We start from the raw sequence: 25,386 nt of genomic DNA, 5'->3' as shown, positions 1-25,386 counted from the left end.
ACGCGCACCCTCTTTTTTTTTTTTTTTTTTATGTGTGTGTGTGTGTGTGTGTATGGATTGTTCGGGTATTTTTTTTTACATCCGTGGGCGGCGTAAACTCACGTTTTCTTGTTGACTGGAACACAGAGAAAAAAAAAAAAAAAAAAAAAAAAAAGGGGGGGGGGGGGTGGGGAGAGAAGCACAACAAACTTGAATCAATAATAAGAGTGGGCAAACAATTCGGATAACGGATGGATGATGAAGCCCCCGGCCCAGGAACTTTAAACATTTGAACATATTCAGGAATGGAAACGGAGAGAAAGGGGCGACCCCAAAAGAAAGAAAGTAAAGCGAGCAAGGGGATGAAATGACGGAAGAAGAAGGGGGGGGGGGGAGAAAAAAAAAAACAAAACAAAAAAAAAACAAAAACAAATGGACGAAGTACAATCCCAAAAAAGAAATGTTGAAACTTCTTAGTAAATGGACGTGCATATCCCGAGCGACAGAAGAAGAAGAAGAAGAAGAAGAAGAAGAAGAAGAAGAAGAAGAAGAAGAAGAAGAAGAAGAAGAAGAATAAGAAGATAAGAAGAGAACATCTGGGAAAAGAAAAAGAAGGCGGGAGGACAAAACATGAGGAAAAGAAGAGAGAAAGAGAAAAGAAAAAGAGAGAAGGGAGGGGGAGCCTCAGGCGGTCCAGCTTGGCCGGCCCCTTGGCTGACTGTGCGTCTCGTAGCCTGATAGTTCTCAAATACCTGGTCCAGTGCGAGCTGCCTCTTTAGTCTCCTCTCGACTGCCGACACTGTTCCATTCGTTCGCATTTTATCCAGTTCGAATTTCAAAAAAAAACAAAAAAAAACAAAAAAAAAAAAACAAATCCAATTCTTCCAGTCTGTCAGTGTTTCGCTTGCCAGGAAAAACGAAAAAGAAAAGGAAATCGATTGTCCAGTTCAGTTCGATTGAGTTATTTTTGTTGTTAGCCTTTGTACTTGTTTTGGCTAGAAGAGAGAGAGAGAGAGAGAGAGAGCAATCAAAGGAAGACAATAGAAGTGTGTCGTACATACATACCCACCCTAATGGTGCGAACGAAAATCATGGACCGACCAGCTTGTGAAAACGGGAATAAAGCTCGTGTTTGCTATCCGTTGCGATCCGAAAATACTAGTAGCTGATTTTGTTTTGCCCGGTTTTTTAATTTCAAAGACATTTTTCTGTGTCTCGAAATATTTCGAACCGTTTTGTTCCAATCGCAAAACGCTTTTGAACGGCATCCCTTCTCCCCCCCCATTTCGCCATTTCTTTCACTGGATCTTGCCAATCAAACTGGACATTCGGGTAAGTGGCCCTTTTTTTTTTTTAAATTTATTTTGTTCCTATTGTTGTCTGTTCCTTTGCGTGGCCGACGATTTGGCACAGTCAAGATGATGGGGGGGGGGTAGACACAAAATCGATGGCGCACCGCGAGTCGGCAAAAGTGGGCAAAAAAGGAGAACAGTTTCACCCGCAAAAGCAATAGCTATTTAGAGTACAGCGTGTAGTCTGTGTGGGGCTCGTCAAAAAAAAAAAAAAAAAACAAACAAAAAAACGTATAAGCGACACGGTCGAGTGATTGAACATCTAAACAATCGAAAAAAAAAAAAAAAAACAGACGACGAAAACGGTACTCTAGTCACGTCTTGTTTCACCTCAAAATCAACACACAAGAAATTAACAAAAAAAAAAAAAAAAAAAAAAAAGAATGTTTTGTGAAACATTCTTGATTGAAGGACGCTCGGTCCAGTATGTGCCACTGCAGGGGGAAAAGAAAAAAAAAAAAAATGGGCAAGCTGGCCAAAAAGAAAAACCACTACCGAATAGAGAGAGAGACTCTTGTAATAAAAGGGTCAGTGCCGCATCGGCTACGAATTTGGAAGAAAAAGGTAGAAAAAAAAAAAAAATCAAATAAAAAACCTAAAAAAAGAATAAGACAAAAAAAAAAAAAAAAAGTTATGTTGAGCAAAGTATAGTACTGCGTAGTGACCTTTCTTGCCATTCGCCGGTAAGGGCCAGCTGTTGTGTCGTGCATTCCAGCACATTTTTTTTTTTTTTTTTTTTTTTCGCTATTTCATATGAAAAAAGATAGTGAAGATGAGCGAATCATGACATTTTCAATGAAACAGGAAGAGGAAAAAAAAAAAAAATAATAATAATAATAATAAATAAATGCTTTGAAATGCCGTGTGCGGCATTGGCGCATTGGTTAGGATGATGAGTTGAAAATCGACTTTGGTTATGTAGTTGTCCAAGAAAAATGGCGATTCGATGCGTTCTTCCCGTGTCCCTCCAGTTCCGAGAAACAAACTGTTGTGTCCTGGCTTTTATTCTTGAAAAAAAAAGAAATTTGTAATGTAATGATTACATCGTTTGTAAGATCAGCGCAAATATCCAAACATTGCCTTCGTTCTTCTTTTTTAAATGAATATTCTTAGTATTCAAATGACTCGATTTGATGATGCTCTTTGTCATTAATCGTGTTTCTTGGGAAATGGCACAGAAAGTTTTTTTTTTGTTTTGTTTTTTTTTCATTTAAATTCCCCATTTTTAACTAATTATTGTACCATAACTGAGGTCAATTTTTGTTGTGTCTTTTCGTCTTTTCCCCATTAATTGTTGTCTTTAGCAAGTCCTGTGTCGCTAACTTCATTTGGCCTTGTAAAAATGCAGTTCCTGATACACCAACTGGCTTGGCTAGATTACCTTCTTATCTTTCGATTGTCCGATTGACAATCGAAATAAAGAATTAAAAAAAACAAAAAAAAAAGAAATATACAACCAATAATCTGGATTGCTACAAGCTGCGTAAACAAAAGAGGGGAACTTAATAGAACAGAAAACATTTCGAATCGATATGACAAAACCCTTCGGAAAACAATTCAAACAGGGGAGGGGGGGAGGGAAGAATTGCTGATATCTGTTTTTTTTTTCTCTTCAATTTCTCGTTCTCTTCAAGTTAGAACTGGCTCTGTTGAAACTGGCCCTTCCCTCTTTTGATTGGGTGTTCTTTTGTGTGTGTAGATAGATAGTGGTGAGCGTTCATCCATGGTGACACGAGCATTGAAGTAATGAAATTTGAAGAGGCAGCTAAAGCTACACGCATTTATAGTCAATGATACTGCAAAAATGTCATCGCCGGGTCTTTCAGAAATAAATAAATAAATAAATAAATAAAATAAAATAAATAGAGAACTCTAGAAGCAATTAGCTATAAACGAACGAGCCACGCCCACCGTTGCCAAGCGCCGATTGCAATCGCCGATAACGCCGCTCACACAACCGGCTCTCTTTTTTTTTTTATTTGCTATGTTTTTCTTTACCGAGTTCCAAAGTACATGACGTTGCATAGATGCGGAAAAAGCTACCTGACGTTCGTGAGTGAATCGAACATTTACAGCGTGCACGTCGATTTTTATTTATTTATTATTTATTTTTTTTTTTTTTAAAGAAAGGATTCGCTTGAGAAAATTTGAAAAAACAAAAAACAAAAACAAAAACAAAAACAAAAAATGGTTTAAACTTTTGCCGTGCAAAATGCCAGGTGATTGATATAGGTCATTCCCGCGTGGCCGAAATTGTTGCTTCTTTTTACTTTGGAACTTGACGTGATATGGTCGTGTTATACGAGGCTGTTTGATTTTTTTTTTTTTTTTTTTTTTTTTCGTTCGATGGGAAAAAAAAACAAAAAAAACAACAACAAAACAAAAGCGGCTGGATGCCAAACTTGGGGGGGCCCCTTTCAACTGCCTGATGCAACACCTGATGGGTGACGTATTGCCGACCGCAAGAACCTCTGTACCGAAATGGTCATTGATGACCATCGGCAATCAGTCGGCCATTGGAGAAATTCGTGTTTTTCTCCCAGTTCCAAGTTTCCACGAAAAAAAAAAAACAAAAAGGAAATGGAAAAAATTCCGCACGAAGACCTTGCCACGGATGAACTCTGTGGAACGTGTCAGTAAAGACAGGAGGGGCGAGGAGGAGCGTTGTCGAAGAAACGATAAAACACATGCGGAACACTTTCCTTTCAATATTTATTTATTTTTTTGTTTTCCTACGTTCCAAAAAAAAAAAACGTGTCCATGGAAGCTTCTTGTAGCCACGCACATCCATCACGAAAGATGTGAAGGAGCGTATCGTACGTGCGCGCTCCGAACCTTCCACTTCCTCGCTTTTGAGCGTGATAACATCATCCATCATTCAATCCATCACTGGCTTCCCTGTCGCTACACCCGATCGTTTTCTTCTGCTCTTTTCTTTCTTCTCTTCTCTCTCTCTCTCTCTCTATGTGTGTGTGTGTGTGAATACTTGTATCGCACAATGTGCACATTTGCTCGATTGGTGTATACCATCCTGATGAGCTGCACCTATACCAACGGTAGACCTTCATCGCTAATCTTTTCAGCCTCACCTGGTGTCAATCACGATTCTTTTGCCCCCTTGTCTGCCACCTTAATGTTTCTTCTTATAGAAATTAACATTTACAAATGATTTTTTTATGAATGGGGAGAGAGAGAGAGAGAGAGATGTCACTTGAGTGGTTCAATGAAATTTTCGGCTTTGCTGGCCGGTGTGGGTGTTTTCTTTTTTTTTTATTGTTTACGTAGGCCATCCAGCAGATTAGGTTCTCTTTCTTGTTAGGGTCACAGTTCAATGACAAGTCGTATGAAGGGAAAGAACTCAAAGAGATTAGTGGAGGGCATGACAAAAACCTTCTTGCCTTGACTGCTGGAATAGATGAAACCTTGACACGAAAAAAAAGGGAGGCTCCTTCACAGCCTGTCCTCTCTCTCTCTCTCTCTCTCTCTCTCACTCTTTCACGCACACGATTTCTCTGGAAGGCCTAGCTGCAAATGGACATTTTTTTTTCGTTTGTTTGTTTGCTTAAATTTTCTTCTTTTTTTTTTTTTCGGGCTTTTGGTATGCGTGTTGGTATGGGCCTGCGAGAAGAGGGCTGAAAAAAGAGAGAGGCAAAGGGCCTACAGACGGTTTGGGGTGGTCCAACAGCTGCGCGCAGAGGGACTTTTTAGGAAGCTGGAACCATCACAAGAATTGGATTTAAAAAAAAGAAAAAAAGAAAAAAACCAATGTCGCTGTTGATTCATCCTCTTTTCAGCAATTTCGATGATCAAAAACCGTTTGTTTATTTTTAACTACATGGAATAAAAAAAAAAGAAAAGAAAAGAAGAATAGAACCGAGAGAGAGAGAGAGAGAGAGAGAGAGCTGCTGGATTTCAAAATCGAAAAGAAGGTGTTTCCAAATGTTGAGCTCATTTCATGTCTAGACGATTATGGAAAAGGTGAATCCTCATGTTATATCAGGTGGTGAAATGAAAACGATAACAATAACACCAAGACACACAAGTGAAAATGCGTATTAAAAACAAAGAAACAAAAAAACATCATCAGGATGCGAAAAGAACATTTGCCTTGAACTGAATCCCTCAATGGAGAATGACTCAGTCATCGACGGCCCGATTCTACCGATAAATTCGTACGCTAACGAAAAAGACTATTATAGCCGTAACTCTCAACAAAAACAAATGAAATGTCTATACCATATCAAGGCTGCGATGCAGACGGTTTTTCGCATGCTAAATAGCAAACTACACAGAGTCGCCTATGATATCGCATCTCTTCTCTATACTCTCAAAAAGGACGCCATAATGTAACGCTAAAAGACGTGAAGGTGAAAGACGAAACGTTTCGCCGTGATACGGCAACAAGAACTCAAGTCATTCGATCCCCTACATCTTGTTATGCTCTTCTCTCCTTTTTTCTTCTTCTTCTTTTGTTTGTCTTCTCATTCTTTCTTTCTTTTTTTTTTTTTTTTTTTACTGAGTTCTTGATGTTTGGGGGGGGGGGGGGGGGCTTCCATCTCGTCCCCGCAATCATTTGATTGAAAGCCAAAACGTGCGGGCGTACGAAACGAAGGGGGAAAAAAAAAACGGGAATGAGAATGAGAAGAGGGACGAAACAGAAACAGTGACTTACTTCCCTGCTTTTGTAGGTCGCGTTTGAGAATTGGCGGCATCCCAATAGCGACGGGCATCATATTGTGTGTGTGTGTGTGTGTGTGCAGCGTCATTCGCTTGCATTCGGTGTATATTTATTGTTGCTACGAAACTGGGGTATCCGTCCTATTGTCGGCCGGCCGGAAGGACGCGAGAACAAAAATTGAAGCCGAATCGTTTCCCAGACTCGTGACTGATGACGACGTTTGAAATCGAGTCCATCGCGCTTTTCTTTTTTTTTTTTTTTTAAAGATTTTTTTTCATTCCAATTTTATTTTCTCTGAATGAATATTCATAAAACATTTTTTTCCTTTTTTCTCTCCTTCGGTTGGACGTTGTTCCGCGTTGTCACACTTTTCAGCGGAACGAATTAAAAAATCATTTCCTAAAGATTCCAATGCGGAAATTATTTGTTGGTCTCTGTGCCGCTCCGATTCCTGTAATAAAACGGGCCAACGCCAACTAACGTTTGCCCAAGGTTAACAAAAAATATTCGCCTAGGACTTTGGCGGTGTTGCAGGAAGAGGAGGTTGCCAATCCTTGGGCTATCCATACACGGTCCGAAAAGGAGTTGACATTTACGAGCATTTCCACCTTATATCCCCCGCCTTTTTAACTCTTTTTTTTTTTTTTTTTTTTTTTTTTGCACGCTCTTTTTTGTGAACGAGTCAAGTGGATGCGGCACAGCAAAAAGCGGCGGAATTGGCGTGCATTCGATACGAGGCCGCACTGGTCTCCCTTCCTTCTTTTTTTTTTTTTTTTTTTATCAGTCAACGGCCATTATTTATGCATTTAGTTATATTGCTTGTTTGTTAAGTTGTTTGGCTTGTTGCTTGGCTAGTTTTTTTTGCGTGTTTCACCTTCCAACTCGCGCCTTTCCGATGGTTTTGTCTTTGATTCTTTGTTGTTGTTGTTTTGTTGTTTTTTTTTTTGTTTTTTTTTCACGTTTCATTCTGGGAAAGAAAAAAACGGCAACGTGTTTTCACTTTGGCAATCTGTCATTGACCGTGCGGATGAGAACTCCTGTAGTTCTTCCTGTTGGAGTCTCGATCGACTATTAGCTTACAATCTTGTAGCATGCCTTTCTAAGCCATCAATGCTTATGCATTGTATGCATTTTGGCCCGACATCATCCTCGCATGGATTTGCATATTAAAAAAAAGAAGAGGAACAAACGGTTGGATTTAGAAGCTAATGCATTCAACTTGTGTTGGCCATTTTTTTTTTTTTTTTTTTTTTTTTTTAATGCTTGTGTTTGCAGCCACAGCACTAGCATAATGATAATAATGAATGAGGATTGTCCATACTGGACGGTGTAACCGTCTATTACACGCGATCAACATGCGGCCAAATAGCTGCGGTCACAATAGAGTGGCTGTAAGCATTTAGCTTTGAATCGCCTCACCACATGCTCATCTTATCGCTCTTTGTCGGTTCTTTCTCCTCCATCTCTTTTCTTTTTTCAAAACAATTCGATGACCAACAGCTTGAAACAAAAGTTTCTTCAACTCGGCAGTCTCTTAGCTCTTCTTCTTTTTCTTTTTTGCAGATGCTTTGCAAAGTTATAGCGAGCGAGCGCTATGGCCATTGTGTGTTGGCTGTTGCTCAACGGGCAGGCGTGGCTCTTATTCGAATTGCTTGGTTGTCAAGCATGAATTCAACAAGTTGCGCTCAGGCGGTTGTTGTTCTGTTTGTGTATGTAGAAGAGTCAAGGTTGTAACTACCTCTGGCCAAAGAGAGAGAGAGAGAGAGAGAGAGAGAGAGAGAGAGAGAAGGTACACACAAAATAAAAGGAATTATACGTACAAGTTTTCTGAAGCTGTTACATTCACGAACCTCCTTCTTCCCGAGTTGGATGACGTTTGGCACGGGGCGTGGGCGGCCAAACTATGGCCGCGGGACTCAGAGAAGACCCGGCAGTGCCTAGTTCGCATTGTGTTCCGTCTCGGAAAGTTCTTTATTTTCTTGCAGCCACTTTCTCTGGTTGGCATTTCAATGTAGGTCCTTTCAAATGTGAGGGAAATTACTCAGTTTTCTTACTGGGCTATTTTGGCGTTTTATTTCAAATTTTACTGTTGATTTTTTAAAAAGCAAGAAGCCCGCAATGTGTCATGGAACCAAAATAGAGATCGGTAATCGAAAACGGTGAGATCCTTGACGTCAGCACGCTGCCCGTCCCGGAAATTTTCTCAATTTGGGAAAACGCGAAAGAACATTTTTTTTTTTTTTTTTTTTTAAACTGTGTTTTCAAACGTTGCCTCACCCTTCCCCTTCATTTCCAATGAGTTCTCTTTTTTTTTTCTTTTTTTTTTTTTGAAAGGTGAACATTTTCTTTTTTTTTTAGGGAGAAAACAAGTTTACGAGGTCCGGCCATTTCGTTAAAAGAAAAGGAAAAAAAAAAAGGAACACTACAGGCAAATATGACGAGTCAGTGAAATGAGGGACAAAAAAGAGCAACGTGCCATTGCGCAGAGTGACATTTGGCGTTATCAATCGCGATCTGTATCATTAAAAATAAAACTCTCATTTTTCCATAATTATTAAATTGAAACAAAAAACAAACCCGCCTAACAACAACAGCCAAATAAAGGGACCCGTACAATCGGAAAAAGATTAATGTTTTAATATATTCATATCAGGCATGACTTCTGGGAACCCAACTTGATAAAGCGTGTCTCTCGAAACTTAAATGCTCCCTCGGCAACAAGTCCTTTTCGTCATCTACTTTTGTTTCGTTTGTTTTTTGTTTGTTTTTTTTTGTTTTTTTTCGTTGATTCTTTTATTTCCTGAGGGTGTACATCGATATGACCAAAACAGATATGCGTCTCTCTCCGATTCGATTCGAAACGCTACATCGGCTGGGCATCCCAATTTGTTTTTCGATCCTCTCCTTTTATAGATTGTGGTGGATGTCGTGCGAAATGCGGAATCGATCACTTCTAACCTCTTCTTCTTCTTCTATCCGATTACAGGAATTGAACGGTGCTGACCTGATCGTACTCGAAGCACGGCCAACAGCACCGTCAAGGACGCCTTCAACATGGACGTCGAAGGATCGGTGATATCCGCCGCGGCGGGCATCGTCATTCACGTTCTGCTCGCTTTGCTCTTCTTGTTTTCCACCGTTGCCAACGTCCTGGTCATCGTCATCTTTTACAGACGTCCAGCATTGCGCACTCTATCAAACAGGTAAAAAAAAAAAAAAAAAACAAAAAAAAAAAAATAGCAAAAAGGCTAAAAATAGCGAAACAAGTTCGCAGTAGACCGAGAGAAAGTGAAAACGTTTCTTTAAAAAGAGAAACAATCAAAAATGCTGATGATGGTTTCTGGGTTTTTTTTTTTTTTTTTTTAAGGTTCGTGATGTCGTTGCTGTCATTCAACCTGGTAGCCACGACCGTTTTATTGCCGCTCATCCTTATGGACAGCTTGATCGACGCCCATTTGTCTTACACGCATTCGACTGTCGACTACGCCGTCTGCGTGGCTGGACAAGCCGTTACGACGCTGGTTACGACCGGCTCGATTAGCGCCGCTTTGGTCATCGCTGTCGACCAGTATTGCGCCGTCATGGCGCCACTCCATTACCATCGGCGAGTGACCAAGACCAAAGCCTGCCTGCTTTTGGCCGGACAGTGGATCTTGGCCGTGGCCATGTCCGCTTTCAGCTTGCCAGATTCGGCGGGCAAACATTTTTGGAAAGGGTGCGCGAACAGAGGCGATCAGCTGTTCGCCTTCGCTGGAATGTCAGCCACCAGCGACGACGATCAGCTCAACATGACGACGCCCTCGTCTGTGACAGCGGCTAATGAAACGTCCGTCCAGCCTTGGCTGCAAAGCTATTCGGAAGAAGTGTGGACGATGCTCTTCGTGTCCAGCTCCGTGTTGTGCTACGTCGTGCCGCTGGCCCTGCTGACTTGGATGTACTTGCGCATTTACAGCGCGGCCCACCGGAACAGCCAGCGGACGAGACGGACGAGTTTGACGCACAGCGCCAGCGAGCTGGTCGTCCACTGTCTCGGTCACGGCTCGTCCAACTCGCTGGCCCAAGTCTCGCAGATGATGCCTTCGGCTTCGTGTCAGCTGACCGGATGCGCAGACTCGGCTCCGATGCCGTCGCGCACTCCGTCGCTCCGCTCAACGTCCAGCCAGATTGTCCACAACTTGCGCTACCGCATTTCCAACGCTTCCCTCTTCCTCTACAGGGAAGAGGCCCGAGCCGCCCGCGTTTCCGTCTTTGTCCTCGTCCTCGTCGTCTGCTGCTGGATGCCCTATCACGTTCTGCTGGCCCTGCACGGCTGGGCCGGCTGGAGCCACCGTTTACCGTCTTACGCCTACCACTTGACGCTGGTAGCCGTATTGATCAACGCCCTTTCGTCGCCGTTTTTGTACGCTTATCGCTCAAGACGCATCCAGCGCGAAGTCCGGCGGCTCTTCGGCCTTCCGCCCAAGTCGCGCAAGGGTCCGCACCGCCATCGCGAACTGTCGGCCAGTCACAAGCGACGCGTGAAGTCGCTTCGCTCTCTCAGTCCGCGTCGGCAGCTGTTGCGCAAACAGGTGCGCGGAGCCGACGCCCTGTCTCCGGATGAGGTCCAGGCGGCCTTGTCGTGCAACTCGAGGTTCTCTTCGACGGTGGAAGAGCCGGTTGTTTCGCTTCCGTCTTCGTCGGCGGGCGTTGACCAGCTACCGGGCCGGCCTCAATTGGTGCGCCACCTGTTGGTCAAGATGAGCCGATTGTGGCAGAAGCCGTCCGCCACCAGCCAGCTGAGCGTGCACGCGACCGGTAGCGCCGGATGCGCGGCAGCGGCCGTCACTTCCGAACTGATGGCCGTGACGGTCGACATTTCACGCTCCTCTTTCTCCAGCGCCACGAGCTCGAACAGCACAAGCAGCGCCGAAAGCGACGTCAGTTTGTGAGATTGCGACGATGATGGCAGTATTAACGCGAGGAGGTAACCATCAGCTCGGCTGATGATGGCCCCTCTTTCATTTCAATATTCAAATCAAACTGGTTTTTATTCATTTTTTTTTTTTTCTGCGACTGTTCAGCAAAAAAAAAAAAAAAAAAAAGAAAACAAATGAGAGACAAACGGAGCGCTTGATAGACGTGCCAAGGTTGCTCTCTCACCAGTCCGATGATGTCTTTCAATTTGCATGAAAAGCAATCTCTTTTTTGTTTGTCTTTGACTTATTTTCTACAACTATCGACATTAATGTCAGTTTCGTTATTAATTGGTCCCACCCGCGAAATCTTGCGAGACAGCGTGTTTTTATCGCTTTGCATCAATATCCGTTCGACGCAAAGAGGAGGTAAAACACACACACACACACACAAGAAAAAGTATTACGTCGTGATCCACCACGCCCCTGCCCAAGTTCCCCTTGACTTCATTGTGTTTCTCTTTTTCGAAAAAATTCGAACACGTGTTTGGCGTGCTGTACATATATTTGTGTTATCGTGAATGTAACAAGAACACACCGATCGCCGCTTGTTTGTTTTGTTTTCTTTTGCTAATCATTTGGTAATACTCGCAATCCAAACAAACGATATTTGAGGCTCCGCCCCGCTTCCCTTTAAACGAGGATAAGCGATAAGTAAACTTGAAAAAGAAAATTAAAAAAAAAAAAAAAACAGACCTAAACTATTCAAAGAAGTTCTCTAATTCATTTCTCTTGTCCTCATGCTAATTGTCTCATAAAAAAAAAAAATAAATAAATAAACTATTCAACGTACTGTACTGTAAATACTGTAAATATAAATACAAATCTATGTATGATCGTGTTATTTGATTGTTTTTTTTTTTATTGTTTCTTGTTCCGTGTCGTTTTACTCGAACCGCACAACACGCAAAGTGGCCAACAACCGAAACAATAATTCGTAGAAACGAGTTCTTCCTTTTTTTTTTTATACGTTAAGAAAAACAACAAATCAACTGGAACGAAAGAGCGCAAACAAAAAAAAAATTGTGCAAAAAGGCGTTTCTCTAATCAAATGAAGAGACGGACAATCTCTTTGCTTGTCCATGCCAGTAAAAAGAAGCCAAAACGCTTTCACTCCTTGCTGACCAAAGCGAAGAAGAACGTCACAGACTTAATAGACCTGATCATTGCTTTGCACTTCTTTTCCTAACGAAACAAACAAAAAAAAAAAAAGAGAAGAAAATGTTTGCTTTTTCCCGTTTCTCTCTTTTTCTTTTTCCCGCGTGAGAGCGCTTTTAAAATTTTTCTTGTGCCTGTGTGTGGTTGCAAATGCAACGTGATCGCGTTGAACGGCCGGGTATGGTAGTATGATTTCTATCCACTTTTGGCTACTTACGGCTCAATAATCAGCTCCCGCCTCTCTCTCTCTCTCTCAGCGAATACAAACAAAACGACTGGGACCCACTAAAGATGAAACAGAAGAGATACCCCGAAGAGAGTTGAAGAAAAAAAAAAAAAAAAAAAGAAAAAAAAAGGGGGGGGGGGTCTGAAAACACATTTATAGTGCCATGTCCATAAAAGAATCAAATACAGACGGAAAAGTGCGTAAGAGTCAACAAGCGCCAAGTTGAGACGAAATCCCCGCGGTCGTAGATCAGCAAAAGAAGAAAAAGCTTAGAGCTTCAAACTGTCTCATGAATACTGTATGAGCCGCACCGAAAAGTCTGGAGAGGAAAAAAATAAATACCACATGGAGGGGGAACGGTTGGCTATGATACAACAAGTGATTTTCTCTCTCTCTCTCTCTCTTTCTTACCTTTCATGAAAAAAAAAAAAAAAAATTAAATTAAAATATCTTACAACAAAACGCGATGGCTTAAAGGTTGTTCGTTCATCTCGACTCTTTCATTCATCTATAGGCTTCCATATGCCACACCTAGGCCCCGATTTGGCCCAGGAGGCACGCACGACGCCATTATTTGTTGTTATTCCACCGGAAAAGGTGAGAGAGAGAGAGAGAAACCAATCTCAAGCAAAAAAGAAAGAGAAAAGAATAGCAAAAACAAAAACAAAAAATCAAAGATGGCAAAGTTTTAGAGCAACTATCATCTCAGCACGACAACGTTTTTTTTTTTTTTACGTGTAAAAGTTGGTGCCAATCAAGCGCGTAACGAGAAAACAATAGCAAAATACGGAACGCGTAATTGTTTTACACGCAGTTCGTGATTTGAATCGAAGGTAAAAAACAAAAGACACGGATAAATCTGTGACGGTGTATTAAAAATGATTGCGCGCGTATATTTCAAATGCATATTATGGCGCGATGGCATCATCGTTCAACCATGTGGGCTTTGTCTTTTTCCTCATTTTTTTTTGTTTTGTTTTGTTGGTTTCTTATCGGGGTGGACAGTGATGATGACGACCTTGCTTCTACATCCCAATTCGGGAGCAAAATTTACACCTGGGCTAAAATACTCCCTGGGGTCGTCCTTTTTGAAACTAAGAGAACCGGTCGCATAGTCCATTTCTTTGTCCAGTAAGGGTGTGTGTGTGTGTGTGTGTGTGTTTCTTTTTCTTCGTTTAATTACAACGAACAAAAGAAACGATGATGATGATGTCATGTGCTCCACATTCCTCCATCGTTTTCATTTCGAAACGGCCAACAAAGTTTTTTTTTTTCTCCCATTCTTTCTGATTCTTTTTCAATTGTCATTACTAATTTTTTTGCTTTGACTTGCCACTTGTGTTTTGGTCGTGTTCCAGCCAGCCACACGTTTTTTTTTTGTTTTTTTTTTTGTAGAGCTGCTGACCCTGTCTCCAGGAAACTGAAACAGAAAAAAAAAAAGGCAGTGGCAGGTGAAATAGAAACGGTGTAGTATAATAACAAAACGGAGATGGCATACACTAAAAAAAAAAAAAGAGGAGAGATCCCAAATGAAATTTTGCAGGTAGGTTGTGTATATTTTTTTTCGTTGGACAGCTATAGTCTACGCGGAGGAAGTTTGATGTAAATGAAATATTCATCGAGATTCAAGAAGGAGCGCATATTTCAAGGTTCTCTTTCTGGTGGGTCTTCTCTTCAAAAACATATTCTCTGCATAACCATTTTAGCAACTTGTTTGGCTTGAAACAAAAACAACCAGAAAAAACAAAACAAAACAAAACAAAAAACAATATGTTTGTTTAATGTTTTTTCGTTGTTTATTTTTGCTTTGTTCTCTTTTGATGATGAAACCAAAAATAAAGGAGCGAAGACTATGCAGATGGTTGAGGCTATTGCCGATCCCTGCTTTTTCATCTCCATTCTATCTATCTTGTTGATCGATATTTCACGTGCCACGTTCGTTACATTAACCAAATTCCGTTTGCGACACTGTCTGACCTCTCACATGTCGATGCACGTCCGTGGCTCTCGTATTATTCAATACAATGACGTGACGCCCGTCACGTACGGAATAACCGATAAACCCAAAAGAAATCAAGGCCCAGCTAGAGGACAGAAAGACGCAAAAAAAAAAAAAGAAACAAAAAAAAAACATCAAAAAGGCCGGGAGCATGAGCCATTTATGACCAGCGTCTGAAAAAAAATATATATATATTTAAAATACCTTAAAATAAGAGAAGGAGGAGGGAGATTGGAGAGCTGCAACTGTCCGCCTCCTTTACCGCCATCAAGTACGTTTAACCGTCAAACAAGTTATATCGCTCCGACTCTCTCTCTCCACTCGAACATAATTTTTTTTTTCTTTAGGAAAAACAAAAATGTTTATAGCGGTCGTCCCATTCTCTCTCTAGTTTTGCACGACCAGGTGCCACGAAAAGAACTTGAAGACGTATTCAACCGCGATGTCTATTACGTATCTCTTTCGCTCATTGGCACATAAAAGAAGTGCAACAACAATAACACAGCACACCAACAACAAACAAGATATATACTCACGAGAAAAACACATTTCTCTTTCGCTCGTCGACGAATGAAAGAATTCATTTGGCACTATTTCTTTCCTTTTTTTTTAAGTTGCTTAAAATGCCGAACTGTTTTATGACAGGTATTTCTGCCCTGTCGTTTCGCCGTTAGTTGCCGCGTCATTCACTCAAAATGAAATACATAAAAAAGACGAAAATTCTTTCGATCTTTCGCCTTCTCTGCGACTACGTAAGTATAAGATTTTTTGTTGTTTTGATTATTCAATCTATTCCACATCGAGTCGTGCATGTCGCCCAGGAGAGCACCTCTAAATGTTGGATGGATGGAGATTCAAAGAGAACCAGAATATGAACGGCTGATGATGAGCTAGCCAGACAGAGACAGATAGAAAGGAACGAAAACAAGACACCCATCCGAAGGGAAAGAAAGTTGGGAGAAAAAAAAAAAAAGGAGAAAAGAAAGAAAATAATTCGAAGAAAACATGAAGTAGAAACATTTTTGCGCAGTTAGACCTGAGGCAATCACTTGTGTTATTACGTACCTATCATTAGTTTTTAGCAAGGAAATCCCTACGGATATTGTTCACCTTCAAAAATGGAGAAAGATGGAATGAAAAGCCTTCGCCCTTTTTAATACTAATAAATAATAATAAAATAAATAAATGAGAAATCGAAAAAAAAAATATATATATGTATAAAGAAAGGTGTATTAAGAAAGAGCTGCGTGGCCATCTTTCATCATCATTATAGTTCGACTGTGATTACGTGGACGTCAGACAAGTCGACTAGAGAAATAAGGAAAGAATACCGGCTTTGTATTATCTTGCAGGTGTTTTTCTCTCTTTCTCTTTTTCTTTATTTTTTTTTTATTTTTTTGAGCTCTATGATTGTCTCATATCCCCACCTTGAAGGTTCCAAATGGAAGTATACTAGACGTAGCCCGGAGAATCGAGAGAAACGAATAGACAGTCAAAGAGATATAGCTATAGATGAGTGCATATATAGAAAAGGTCAAGCAAAAGAGGCGGAATCTATATATGATGATGATATATGCTGCATTACCCTTTTTTTTTTTTTTTTTACCTTCCTTTGTTGTTTCCAACACTCGATTTTCATTCGATCATTGCTGGCTTCTATCTATACTGCATCGTGAATATAGCCCCGAAAACAGCACGGCGGCCAGGTCATCAAGAGAGGGGAAACACCGGGTACGTGATTTATCATTTCTGATGGTTTCGTACAGTCGTTTTTAAAGCGCTAGATGATGTTCTCCAGATAATTTTTAAACAAATGGTGTAAAAAGAGAAATAAATTCTCGTTTTTTTAAGTGTACAGAAACTCTTTTGGCTGACGATGTTCCGTGGACTTTGATGTACTCGACCATTTCCAAAATCGAAAAAAAAAAAAAAAGAAAAAAAATTCAAAAAAGGTATGAAGAAAGAAAAAAAAAAAGCGGATCGTCAACGTCAAATCGATTGACTGGAAAGTTAAATGTCAACAGTAGTACGCAGTAGATATGTATCCGAGCTTGGATAGCGCAGAAATAACGGATTATTATTCAAGCAACTGTTACAAGGTTCGAAGCATTTGAAACGACATTCTGCAAGGCAACATGTTCCTTCTTTTTTTTTTTTTTTTTTTTCATACTTACCGTAGTTGGTTTGTACCATCAGCTATTATAAATAATCGATCGCCATCATCTGTTGTTTCCCCCTCAACAAAACTTGGAAGCTTCGGTATACGAAACGTAAAGAAAAATGTCCATGCGATTGGCGGTGACTCATTTTGTCCCAGTGTTTTGGCACAATGTCATTCACTACTGAATCGCCATCCGATAGTTAAAAAAAGTACACGCGTACAAATTTTCTACCTCAAACGATCATTTACCTTGCCAGCATTTATTGTCCCGATAGTTTTTGAAACCGTTTGTTGCTACTGCCGCCAGTTGCGAGTTCCAACGAAAATCGGCAGGAATTTTTGTCCGTGAGGACGATCGTGCTTGGCCTCGAAAATTTGTATTTCTCTTTGCTCATTCTTGTCTTTCTGAATTTTTTTTTTCTTTCTTCGTGGCAATAAAAGAAAGAACAAAAAAAAAAAACAACTTAAATATCACGAACGACACGAACCGTTTCTTCTTTTCATCGGACGAGTGATTATACTGCTGGCTATCAGAGAAATTCCCGCGTTGCCATCAGTTGAACGAGGCAGAAACGAAACAAAGTATAGTAACGAAGGGGAAACGAAAAAAAAAAAAAAATAGAGAACTTGGAGAAATGAAACAAAAAAACAATGACAAGCTGAATCAACCACCAATACTTAAGCACTTTCCTTTCCGACTGAATCGCGCGGCTTTCCCCGTTGCAGATTTCCCCATTGCGCCAAACGGTCTAATTTCCGTTCGCTTTGTTCAAGTTTTTTTTTTTTTTCTTTCTTTCTTTTGTTCTCAAGAAAGAAAACAACAGAAAAAAAGTATGTCATTCATTTTTTCGTTTAGATAAATCAGCAAAAAGAAAATACTTCTTTCTGATTAACATCAATATTTGTGTTGTTTCACCTGAAAACAAGTCAAAAAATGGCCTAATAAAACAAAAGAAATGAGCCAAAAATTGAAAAATGGCAAACAAGTTTTTATGTCAACATTTTCGTATGTCGTGTGTGCGTGAATCAATCAACATACCTTGTACCACCAGTCACGAACTCCCCGCTCTCGTCTTTTCGTGGCTGTTCAGTATGTGTATGTGTGTGTGTGTGTGTAGCAATGTGGAAACGCGCGTATGCAGATTACACCTTTGGTTTTTGCGTTGGCGTTGATTTTAAGAATGTAAAAAAAAAAAAAATTATTGAAGGTATATACACCGGGATTGGCTGAAATTGCATGTCTGGCATGAACATCTTGCTCCCGGAATTTCGTGCGTGATGTTTTTGTTGCTTTCGCGAAAGCTGATCGATTCGTTGCTTCAATCCATTCAGGATGAACTGACTCTTTTTTTTTTTTATAGGAAAGTTTGAGTTGCGTGACGATCGTATCTCGAAGCCATTGAAAATAAACTCAAAAATAAATGTAAAGAGAAAACAGATTTTGAAAAAAAAAAAAAATGTTGGAAGAAACTACAAAAGAATGATCAAGACGAATCAAAAGTGTTAACACGCACGTACGTGTTCCGGTCAGGACAGTTTGGTCAGCACAATTTCGATACGGTTATAAAATAGGAAAAGAAAAAAGGAGAATTTCAGAAGAGGTTAAGTTCGTTCAATAAAAATATCAAATGGAAGAAGTGAAAGAAATAAAAAGATGGGGCAAAAAGAGAATGAAAGAAAAAAAAAAAGAATAAAATTCTTGTATAAATCAGACGTACAGTATTTCTAGATCAATGACGTCAGCTTAACTTTCGGGGTCTTGGCCGTCATATAGCATTGACGTGAAGCCAGATTAAAAATCGTTCTTTTTTTTTCTTTTTTTGAAAGAAACCCTTTATCCCATGCCCTTTTAGAGGGACGGCAAAAAGAGAAAGACAGAGACAAGGAAAAAAATGGAAGAAAAATACGAAGAAGGAGACTAGCACGATCTAAAAAGAAAAGAAAAAGAGGAGGAAAGATGAGGAACATCTGCTTGGCGGTGATGGCAGACTGGTTGGCGCCCAACTGCTCCAAGGGTTCCCACAGCCGCCAAACTGTCCAGCGCTGCCGTACCATCGTCTACCCTTTCACGTAAGCCATTAAGGCAAGACCCTTACTTGGAGAGGTGGCAATCGACTCACGACCCTTTTTTTTTTTTTTCTTTCTTTCCTTCTTTCTCGTATGCAGTATAATAACCTATTGATGGCCCGTTTTCCCTCTATTTTTTTTTTCCCCGTCTCGTAGCCCGTCTTTTCAAAAAGATTCTTGCTGATAGTCTGTTGGTATGCGCCTGACAGCTTATCAGAAGTGGAGGAGGCCTCGTATTTTTTTTGTTTGGGTGTTTGTGTAACTGTCGAGCCTACAACTGGCCTTGGCCAGTACATCAACAGCCACTGGAGAACGGGCATCCATCAACAGTCATCGTGATTTTCTTTGGTTTTTCCCGTCCGTCCCTTCAAGGCGCTATAAGTCACTATATGGCCCGAGCGCCCCTAGAAAAAACAACCATAGCCAAGTAAATAAGGCGACATGGAACGACGAAGACTTATTGACCCCCCATAAAGATTCCCGAGAACTGGTCTCGTTGAAAGATTTTTACGGGTCCAGCAGCTGTCCAACCCGAAAGCGCTTCGAGGTGGACGCAAGTTTGTGATAAAGAAGAAAAGAAACAAAAACAACAAATAGAACTTGAGCTGTTTGATCCTCGTTGGTTTGTTGCTATCCCAACATTTTCTGACTCACGTGATTCTCACGCAGGAATTATCGTGCGCGTCGGTGACCCAGAGACTTAGCAACATCAGCCGCGTCTTCTCGAAACGTGATGAACTCCAGGAACAGCCACTTCTCGATGTCCACAAGATTATCTCCAGCATCTGTTGATGTATTCCAATGTTCTCTTTCATGTTACTGTAACCCTCCACAAAAAGAATAGCCTTTTTTAGCGATCGAAATCAATGGACAGCGCTTTGTTCTTCGATACAATGGGACCAACGAATCTCGTTGTTCACCAGACGTGTCAACGAGGACACAGTTGCGATCCAGATGCTTTCACGAAGGCATAAAAGACGTGCCTCTCAATATGTTTTGGGTATATAGATGATAGCATAACAAACGGAGCATAAACACTTCGAATTCTTGAAACGCAATCAATGGGCAAAAGGAACGAGGGGAGCGGCCCTGTGTCAGTTGGAAAGGGTTAACGCGGACGGGAATTCATTAGCTGATGTTTCCAACTTGTAGGTGGTTGGTGACTGGTCAGCAAAAAAAAAATCACGCCATCAGTACTGCGGGAATTTTGGAGAAACGTGATTCATCACGACTTAACCTCCAAGAAGCCAATAGTTATCCAAGAAAAGTTCGACGGTCCGATGCCACGCACAACGTGACCACCATACAAATCGTTTTTGCTCTCACGAATAACGCTGTCTCTACGTTCTTTCCTCAGTTTGGTCCTTTTTCGCGCGTCTGCTGGAACGATGCGGTCATCGTGACTGGCGGCTCGGCTATCCTCTTCCAGGTGGTCTTTCTCTCTCTCCCTGTCGTTCGCCTTGTTCTCACCCGATTGAATTCCTTTTTGGCATTATCGACCCTCCTGGACATATCGTGCGATCAAATATGCACGAGACGAAACAATGAAAAAAAGAAAACAACGGACCAATCAAACTAGTTATGCATAGAAAACGAAAAAAGAAACATGTTTATTTTTAACCCTTGGCGTAAGCAAAGCAAGGGCAACTTGGTTAGTGAAATGTGAAATTCAGGTAAAAGCTCGCGAACGACCGGACAGAGTTGTGCAATGCACCATATAAAAATAGGTCGGATTTCTTTGGTGCCTTTTTGTGTTCTTTTTTTTTTTTTTCAACGAGAGTTAAGGACGAGGACATCCGAAAACAAAACAGAACAGTGCAGAGTGAACATACACAGAAGCGAGTCGTGTTGAAAGCTTTAAATGTAAACTTGGCTACACACTCTAACGTGCGCTATTTCGATTTTTTGTTTTTGCAGCTAACTTTATCGTGTATCTATAAGCACCAAACGATCCAGCACTATCCGTGTCTGAGGCAACAAGGCATTTGAAAAGTAAATTCCAGAGAAAGCCATTGGCATTCAAAGCATTTAGTTTTCTTCTGAAAAATCAATGGACTTCTCAAAGTTTAGGAAAAGGTTTTGGATTTCTCGATTTCTTCATGGATTTGCTTTTGCAATTGAACAAGTAGAAAAACGACAGGTTAAAACGGATGCACCCGATGAAAGAGAAAATGATGATGTAACCCATCGAAACCTATTGCACGGAATGAGAGCAACGAGATATGTCACAATTCATCAGGTAATCTTTCTATGCTGGTACTCTGAAACAACTCGGCGGGCTGTTGCTTCACGTGACAATGAAGCGATGGATCCATCACGGAACATCTATTGTCACCATCGACAGGTGAGGAAATAGGAAAATCATCTTCATCAGCGAACCACGTTTCGTACAGTTGTACCGGATCCAGCATCCAGTGTTTATGAAAGGAAATAACAAATTGCGTCTGTAACAGCTCCATCGGATAATCATCCGGTCTGGCCTGGATTTTTTCAAAAGAGAAAAGAAAACAAGCATTGATCATCTTTAATTTCAGTGGGAAAGTGCAATAAACGTCAAACAACCTGATGGAATCCGGAAAAATGTACGATGGAAATGCCGAGAGATTCGCTACACGCACCCAACCACATATCGTCGGGGGTATCGGGTGCGGGACAACGGCAATTGCCAGCTATCAGATGAAGGGCAGTTCGACTTAGTACCATGCCTCCGCCACCTGCGCCAACGAAATAGGGTCATAAACTACGGTATTGGAAGTGTGTGTGTCCGTAGGGGGCGGGACAAGCCATTCGTTTTTCTGTACCTACCGGTGATGTAATCGTAGCCGTAATTGTGCCCAGCAGCGTAGCCGTACCTCTGACCGATCAGAAGGGGCCGCCAAGGGTCGTGGCAACTCAAGAATTCCCGCAGCTTTCGAACCCTAAAAGAAAAACAGAGGTGATAAATATCGACTGTACTTTAAGTAGTACGACAGGGTTTACAAGCGAGAGCCTTACCCTATTATGGAGTCATCATCTGCTATGACATACCAACGGGGACTCGGCTCGATCGAGGCCATCCATTCGTGCAGGTGGTCAATTATGGAAATCGTCTTGGAGCAGTGGCCGCTTTCCGTGTTGGGCACGCCCAGAGACACGGTCGGGATTCTCTCGTCTGTAATTAAAACATTCCTTTTATGGTTGTGCATGTAATTCCCGTCTGTTTAATTCAAAGACGTTACCGGCAACATCACTGAAGAAGACGAGTTGATGCGCTTGGCGAGCCCAAGTTCTCTGAACAATGGGTACTCGATCTGTATGGAACTTTGACCACGTTTTGACTGCAAAGAACAAATCGTCTGCATCTACAGACGTCCCCTGTATTTCGTTTAAGGGGCCTCACGTTAACTGAATTAGTATTCGATTGGACAAGATTGCGATGAACTTACGCAAGGCTTAAACGGCTGGATCCAAGTGGCACAGTTGGCTCCTGGACGGAGACACAAGGACGGCGAATGAGTCATATTGACACCATCCATGAGGTAAACGGCGAGCTCGTGCTGTGCGTCGATTGAAAAGTCCCTGGGCAACTGTTGGCGAGCTATTCTCGAGTGGACTCTGCAATAAACATGAGTTAAGATGATCGTTGGCTAAAAGACGATTGACGAATTCGAGTGAGTCACACCCACACACACAACCAAAATAGCCATACCGTTTGACAGCTGGCCAGCTCAAAAAGATGCCCGTCTCTCCAAGGGGATATTTGAATGCTGATGGATCATGATGGAAGGCAAAATGATGTACGATAGTCGGCTCTTTGTCGAATAGCTCGCGCCCGATAAACCATTCCTGATAAAAAGGGATTTGCATAAAAACGAGATTTCTTCTTGTGTGTAACGGGCTTTATGGACGCGATCGTGGTTGACAACCAACGGGCGTTGTCACTATGACACAACCAACTATGTCTTTAAATTTTAAATAAGATAAAAAAAAAAATAAATCCGCGTCCAAATGCGGCTTTGGATACAGATCGACTGATGGATTAGTAATTGCTTGGCTATTTCAATGCGCACGCAAAAGAACCAATTACTTTATCGGGATCGAAGCGCTGCGTCAAATCGATCAATTCGATCCAATTTATTCGAGTCGTGTCTTGTAGAATAACTAACCACGTCGCATTCGGATGTAATTCCACCAGCCTGGCCAACCGAGAAGGGCATGCAAAACGAAATTGTAAGTCTTATTCGAACCCGCTGTCACGTTTGTTTCCGAACATGTGGCACGAATTACTTTGGAAAAAGAGGCAAAAGCGTCCAAGCTCCTTTGACGTACAAGTCACCTGGAACGACATGAATAAATGGTTTGACAGGGCTGGAACCATCAAACTGGCGGGTGATTTCACGGCGCAATTCCGACACGGGCGGGCCCGTCACTCCTCTCAATATCACCAACACTATCTGATCTGCTCTGACAGCCTCCGCCACCGACCCAGGTGCGAGTAGAAAACATAAAAAGGCACCTACAAATAATAAAAAAGAAAACGGAAAAGGATTCTATTGAAAAACACCAGATGTGAAAAACGGGAAAGGACTACGAATATGTAAATATAACACGAAAGGGGACAGGGAACTGTACTTTGTGTCGATGTTTACTAACCGAACCATATGTCGATCATTTCCTCGTGTGAGCCGGAATTCGATCAAGTGACGGCCCAACATCTACCAGCACTAACAGGCAATAGCGCTCACACGCATCCCAGATGTCCAAATTCAATGTAGACACTGCGGCAGCGTGAGGCACATGCGCTCTCCAGAGCGAAAAATAGGGAAGAAACGCACGCAAGACGGTGCAAAACGACGAATCGTGCGAAACAGTACAGGCAACAAAGACAAAAGAAAATAAAAAACAAAACAAAAAAAAAATATAACCATCAATCATGGCAGACAACGTACAAAGAGAATGCACACGGGCTAAACAAGCAAGTCAGAAACACTCGACATTGCGTCTACATGGAACTAAATAATCCAATTACTGCGCTACAGCACATAACAAGCTCTTGTGCACTTTCGTCCATCTCTTTCGGAGAAGGTTTGCGATGCAGGGCGGAACTAAATGGTCTTGTTTACAATGTCCACGCTGCGAGATTTATAGACCAACTCGATCTAGCCGCTTTGTCGCTCTTTGCGAGCTGCGTATGTCTCGTCAAAAACCATTTATATAAATAAATGTCTTGCAGGCCGCTGCAACCAACATAAATATTTTAGCAAGAGTAGGAGATTTCTTTTTCTTTTCAAAGTCTGTAGCAGCGTACCCAAGCGTTCGGGTCAACGTTGACAGAGCATGACACAAGTGAATCAAAGACGACGGAAGGAAAAGAAAAATCATTTTCTTTTTCTCTCAGGACCAATTTTGTTGCTCTCCTTTTATTTATTTATTTTTTTTTTGTTCCTATTCTCTTATTGATTTGACCATGACGGAAGAAGACCACCATCCACTCTATCACAGCGGTAGCAGTCATGCGGACTGCTGCAAGATGGATGAGTTGAGAGGGAGACGGGATATGGTCGCTTGCTACCCATTCCGCTTGGCTGTCTAAACAGCAACTTGCTACTCCGCCTCGACCATTACGGAGAGCTCGATTCGTGTCCACTGTATGACAAGACAGATGAATCCGTTTTCTCCATTTCCACAACATTCTCTCTATATGGCCACTTTCTTTTAACCATATATGCAAAGACATTGCTCTTTTCCGTGGCGGTTTCTATCTTTTCTACGAGTGCGAGGAATGTTACTCTTTCGTGCGTCCATAGAATCAGCTATTGACTCTATGCAATAACTTATGTTCTTGGGCAGGATGAAATAAACGCACTTAATCACTAGTTGCAAGCACGTCCCCGAGTTTTTTCCCCCTCGTTTTATGTCCCCTATATTTCAGCATTAGGATTTCGGCTTTTTTTTTTGTCTGTATTAAGTACAAGTGTGTTTTCATCCCTTTTCGCGTATGTTCTACATTGCCAATTGAAACATTTATCAGGCATAAAATTTAGTGAGCTTACACAAATCAGTATTTTATGTTTTGGGAAAGATTAATGCTGCTTGCTATTCTAACTTGGGTCTACATAGTTTACTTTACACAGGACTGTACAGTTTTGCCATGTACTTTAACTAAAACAACCATGACTGTGTGTTGACATGCTTTGTGGATTGTAAAACACTGATCAGTAATCACTGTCAAACTAGCCATAAAATCATTGGCTTTGAGTTATTCAAGTATGTTATCATGCAAAATTGTGATTCTCATGGAGCCGAATAAAGAATAGCAGCTACCAGCAAATATCTAGTCTCATGTACGTGGAAATCACGGTAGGGTTTGTTAAATGGGCCACAACATGCATTACTGCCAAAGTAAATGCCTTTGTCCTACAGTTGAAGGATGGCTTTTTCATAAACAGAATGATTTCATCACCAAACTATTACCAGTGTTCAACCAATATAAATTGAAATAACTATCAACTGAATGAAACAACCACTACAACAATACAAAAAATGCAATAACTACTGGCAAAGAAACTACAAGAACAACTATTGCATGATGACCGCGTCTTACCGAGTCGGAGTAAGATGTAGAACTCCCTACAGTGTTCGAGTAGGTACTTGACTTGTTTTGTTTGTTTTTGTAAAAATTTTTTTCTTTCTTTTAAATCTGAAGAACCTATAACAACAACAACAAAAGGAGGAAACAGCAGACGGTATTTTTTTCTTTCTTGTTTATTAAGCAAAGAAAAAGCTGCTATTATAAAAGGAACGCTCTTTCCATCTGTTGTTGAGCAAAGAAAAT

General features: G+C 41.2%; 2 protein-coding genes across 2 annotated transcripts; one reads left to right on the top strand and one right to left on the bottom strand.

Moving 5' to 3' along the window:
* The first annotated feature begins 776 nt into the window (after positions 1 to 776).
* LOC130700249 (adenosine receptor A2a-like) lies at positions 777 to 11,753 on the top strand. Its single transcript, XM_057522285.1, has 3 exons — positions 777 to 1,311; positions 8,996 to 9,212; positions 9,377 to 11,753. Exons 2-3 carry the CDS (start codon positions 9,064 to 9,066, stop codon positions 10,935 to 10,937), a joined length of 1,710 nt encoding a protein of 569 aa, XP_057378268.1. The 5' UTR covers positions 777 to 1,311; positions 8,996 to 9,063; the 3' UTR covers positions 10,938 to 11,753.
* An 8,413-nt stretch (positions 11,754 to 20,166) lies between these two features.
* LOC130700251 (beta-1,3-glucosyltransferase-like) lies at positions 20,167 to 25,307 on the bottom strand. The gene is made up of 11 exons (XM_057522287.2): positions 25,156 to 25,307; positions 23,205 to 23,355; positions 22,839 to 23,067; positions 22,639 to 22,747; positions 22,261 to 22,397; positions 21,998 to 22,166; positions 21,791 to 21,926; positions 21,567 to 21,723; positions 21,378 to 21,490; positions 21,135 to 21,286; positions 20,167 to 21,052 (listed from the first exon to the last, which is right to left on the bottom strand). The coding sequence occupies exons 2-11, from the start codon at positions 23,221 to 23,223 to the stop codon at positions 20,798 to 20,800; spliced, it is 1,476 nt and encodes a 491-aa protein (XP_057378270.1). The 5' UTR covers positions 23,224 to 23,355; positions 25,156 to 25,307; the 3' UTR covers positions 20,167 to 20,797.
* Positions 25,308 to 25,386: the final 79 nt, after the last annotated feature.

Source organism: Daphnia carinata, chromosome 8 (genome assembly GCF_022539665.2).
Source record: "Daphnia carinata strain CSIRO-1 chromosome 8, CSIRO_AGI_Dcar_HiC_V3, whole genome shotgun sequence".
NCBI classification, from domain to species: Eukaryota; Metazoa; Arthropoda; class Branchiopoda; order Diplostraca; family Daphniidae; genus Daphnia; species Daphnia carinata.
Note: the sequence above shows the minus strand (reverse complement) of the source record. Positions and strands in the feature narration are given on the sequence as shown.

What these genes read in the sequence shown, in the direction of transcription:
- LOC130700249 (XM_057522285.1), top strand. Translation starts at nt 9,064, where the DNA reads ATGGACGTCGAAGGATCGGTGATATCCGCCGCGGCGGGCATCGTCATT. An exon ending in TTGCGCACTCTATCAAACAG is followed by an intron (nt 9,213 to 9,376) that starts GTAAAAAAAAAA and finishes TTTTTTTTTAAG; the next exon opens with GTTCGTGATGTCGTTGCTGT.
- LOC130700251 (XM_057522287.2), bottom strand. An exon ending in AGCTGGCCAGCTGTCAAACG is followed by an intron (nt 22,167 to 22,260) that starts GTATGGCTATTT and finishes TGTTTATTGCAG; the next exon opens with AGTCCACTCGAGAATAGCTC. An exon ending in TCCAGCCGTTTAAGCCTTGC is followed by an intron (nt 21,927 to 21,997) that starts GTAAGTTCATCG and finishes AACGAAATACAG; the next exon opens with GGGACGTCTGTAGATGCAGA.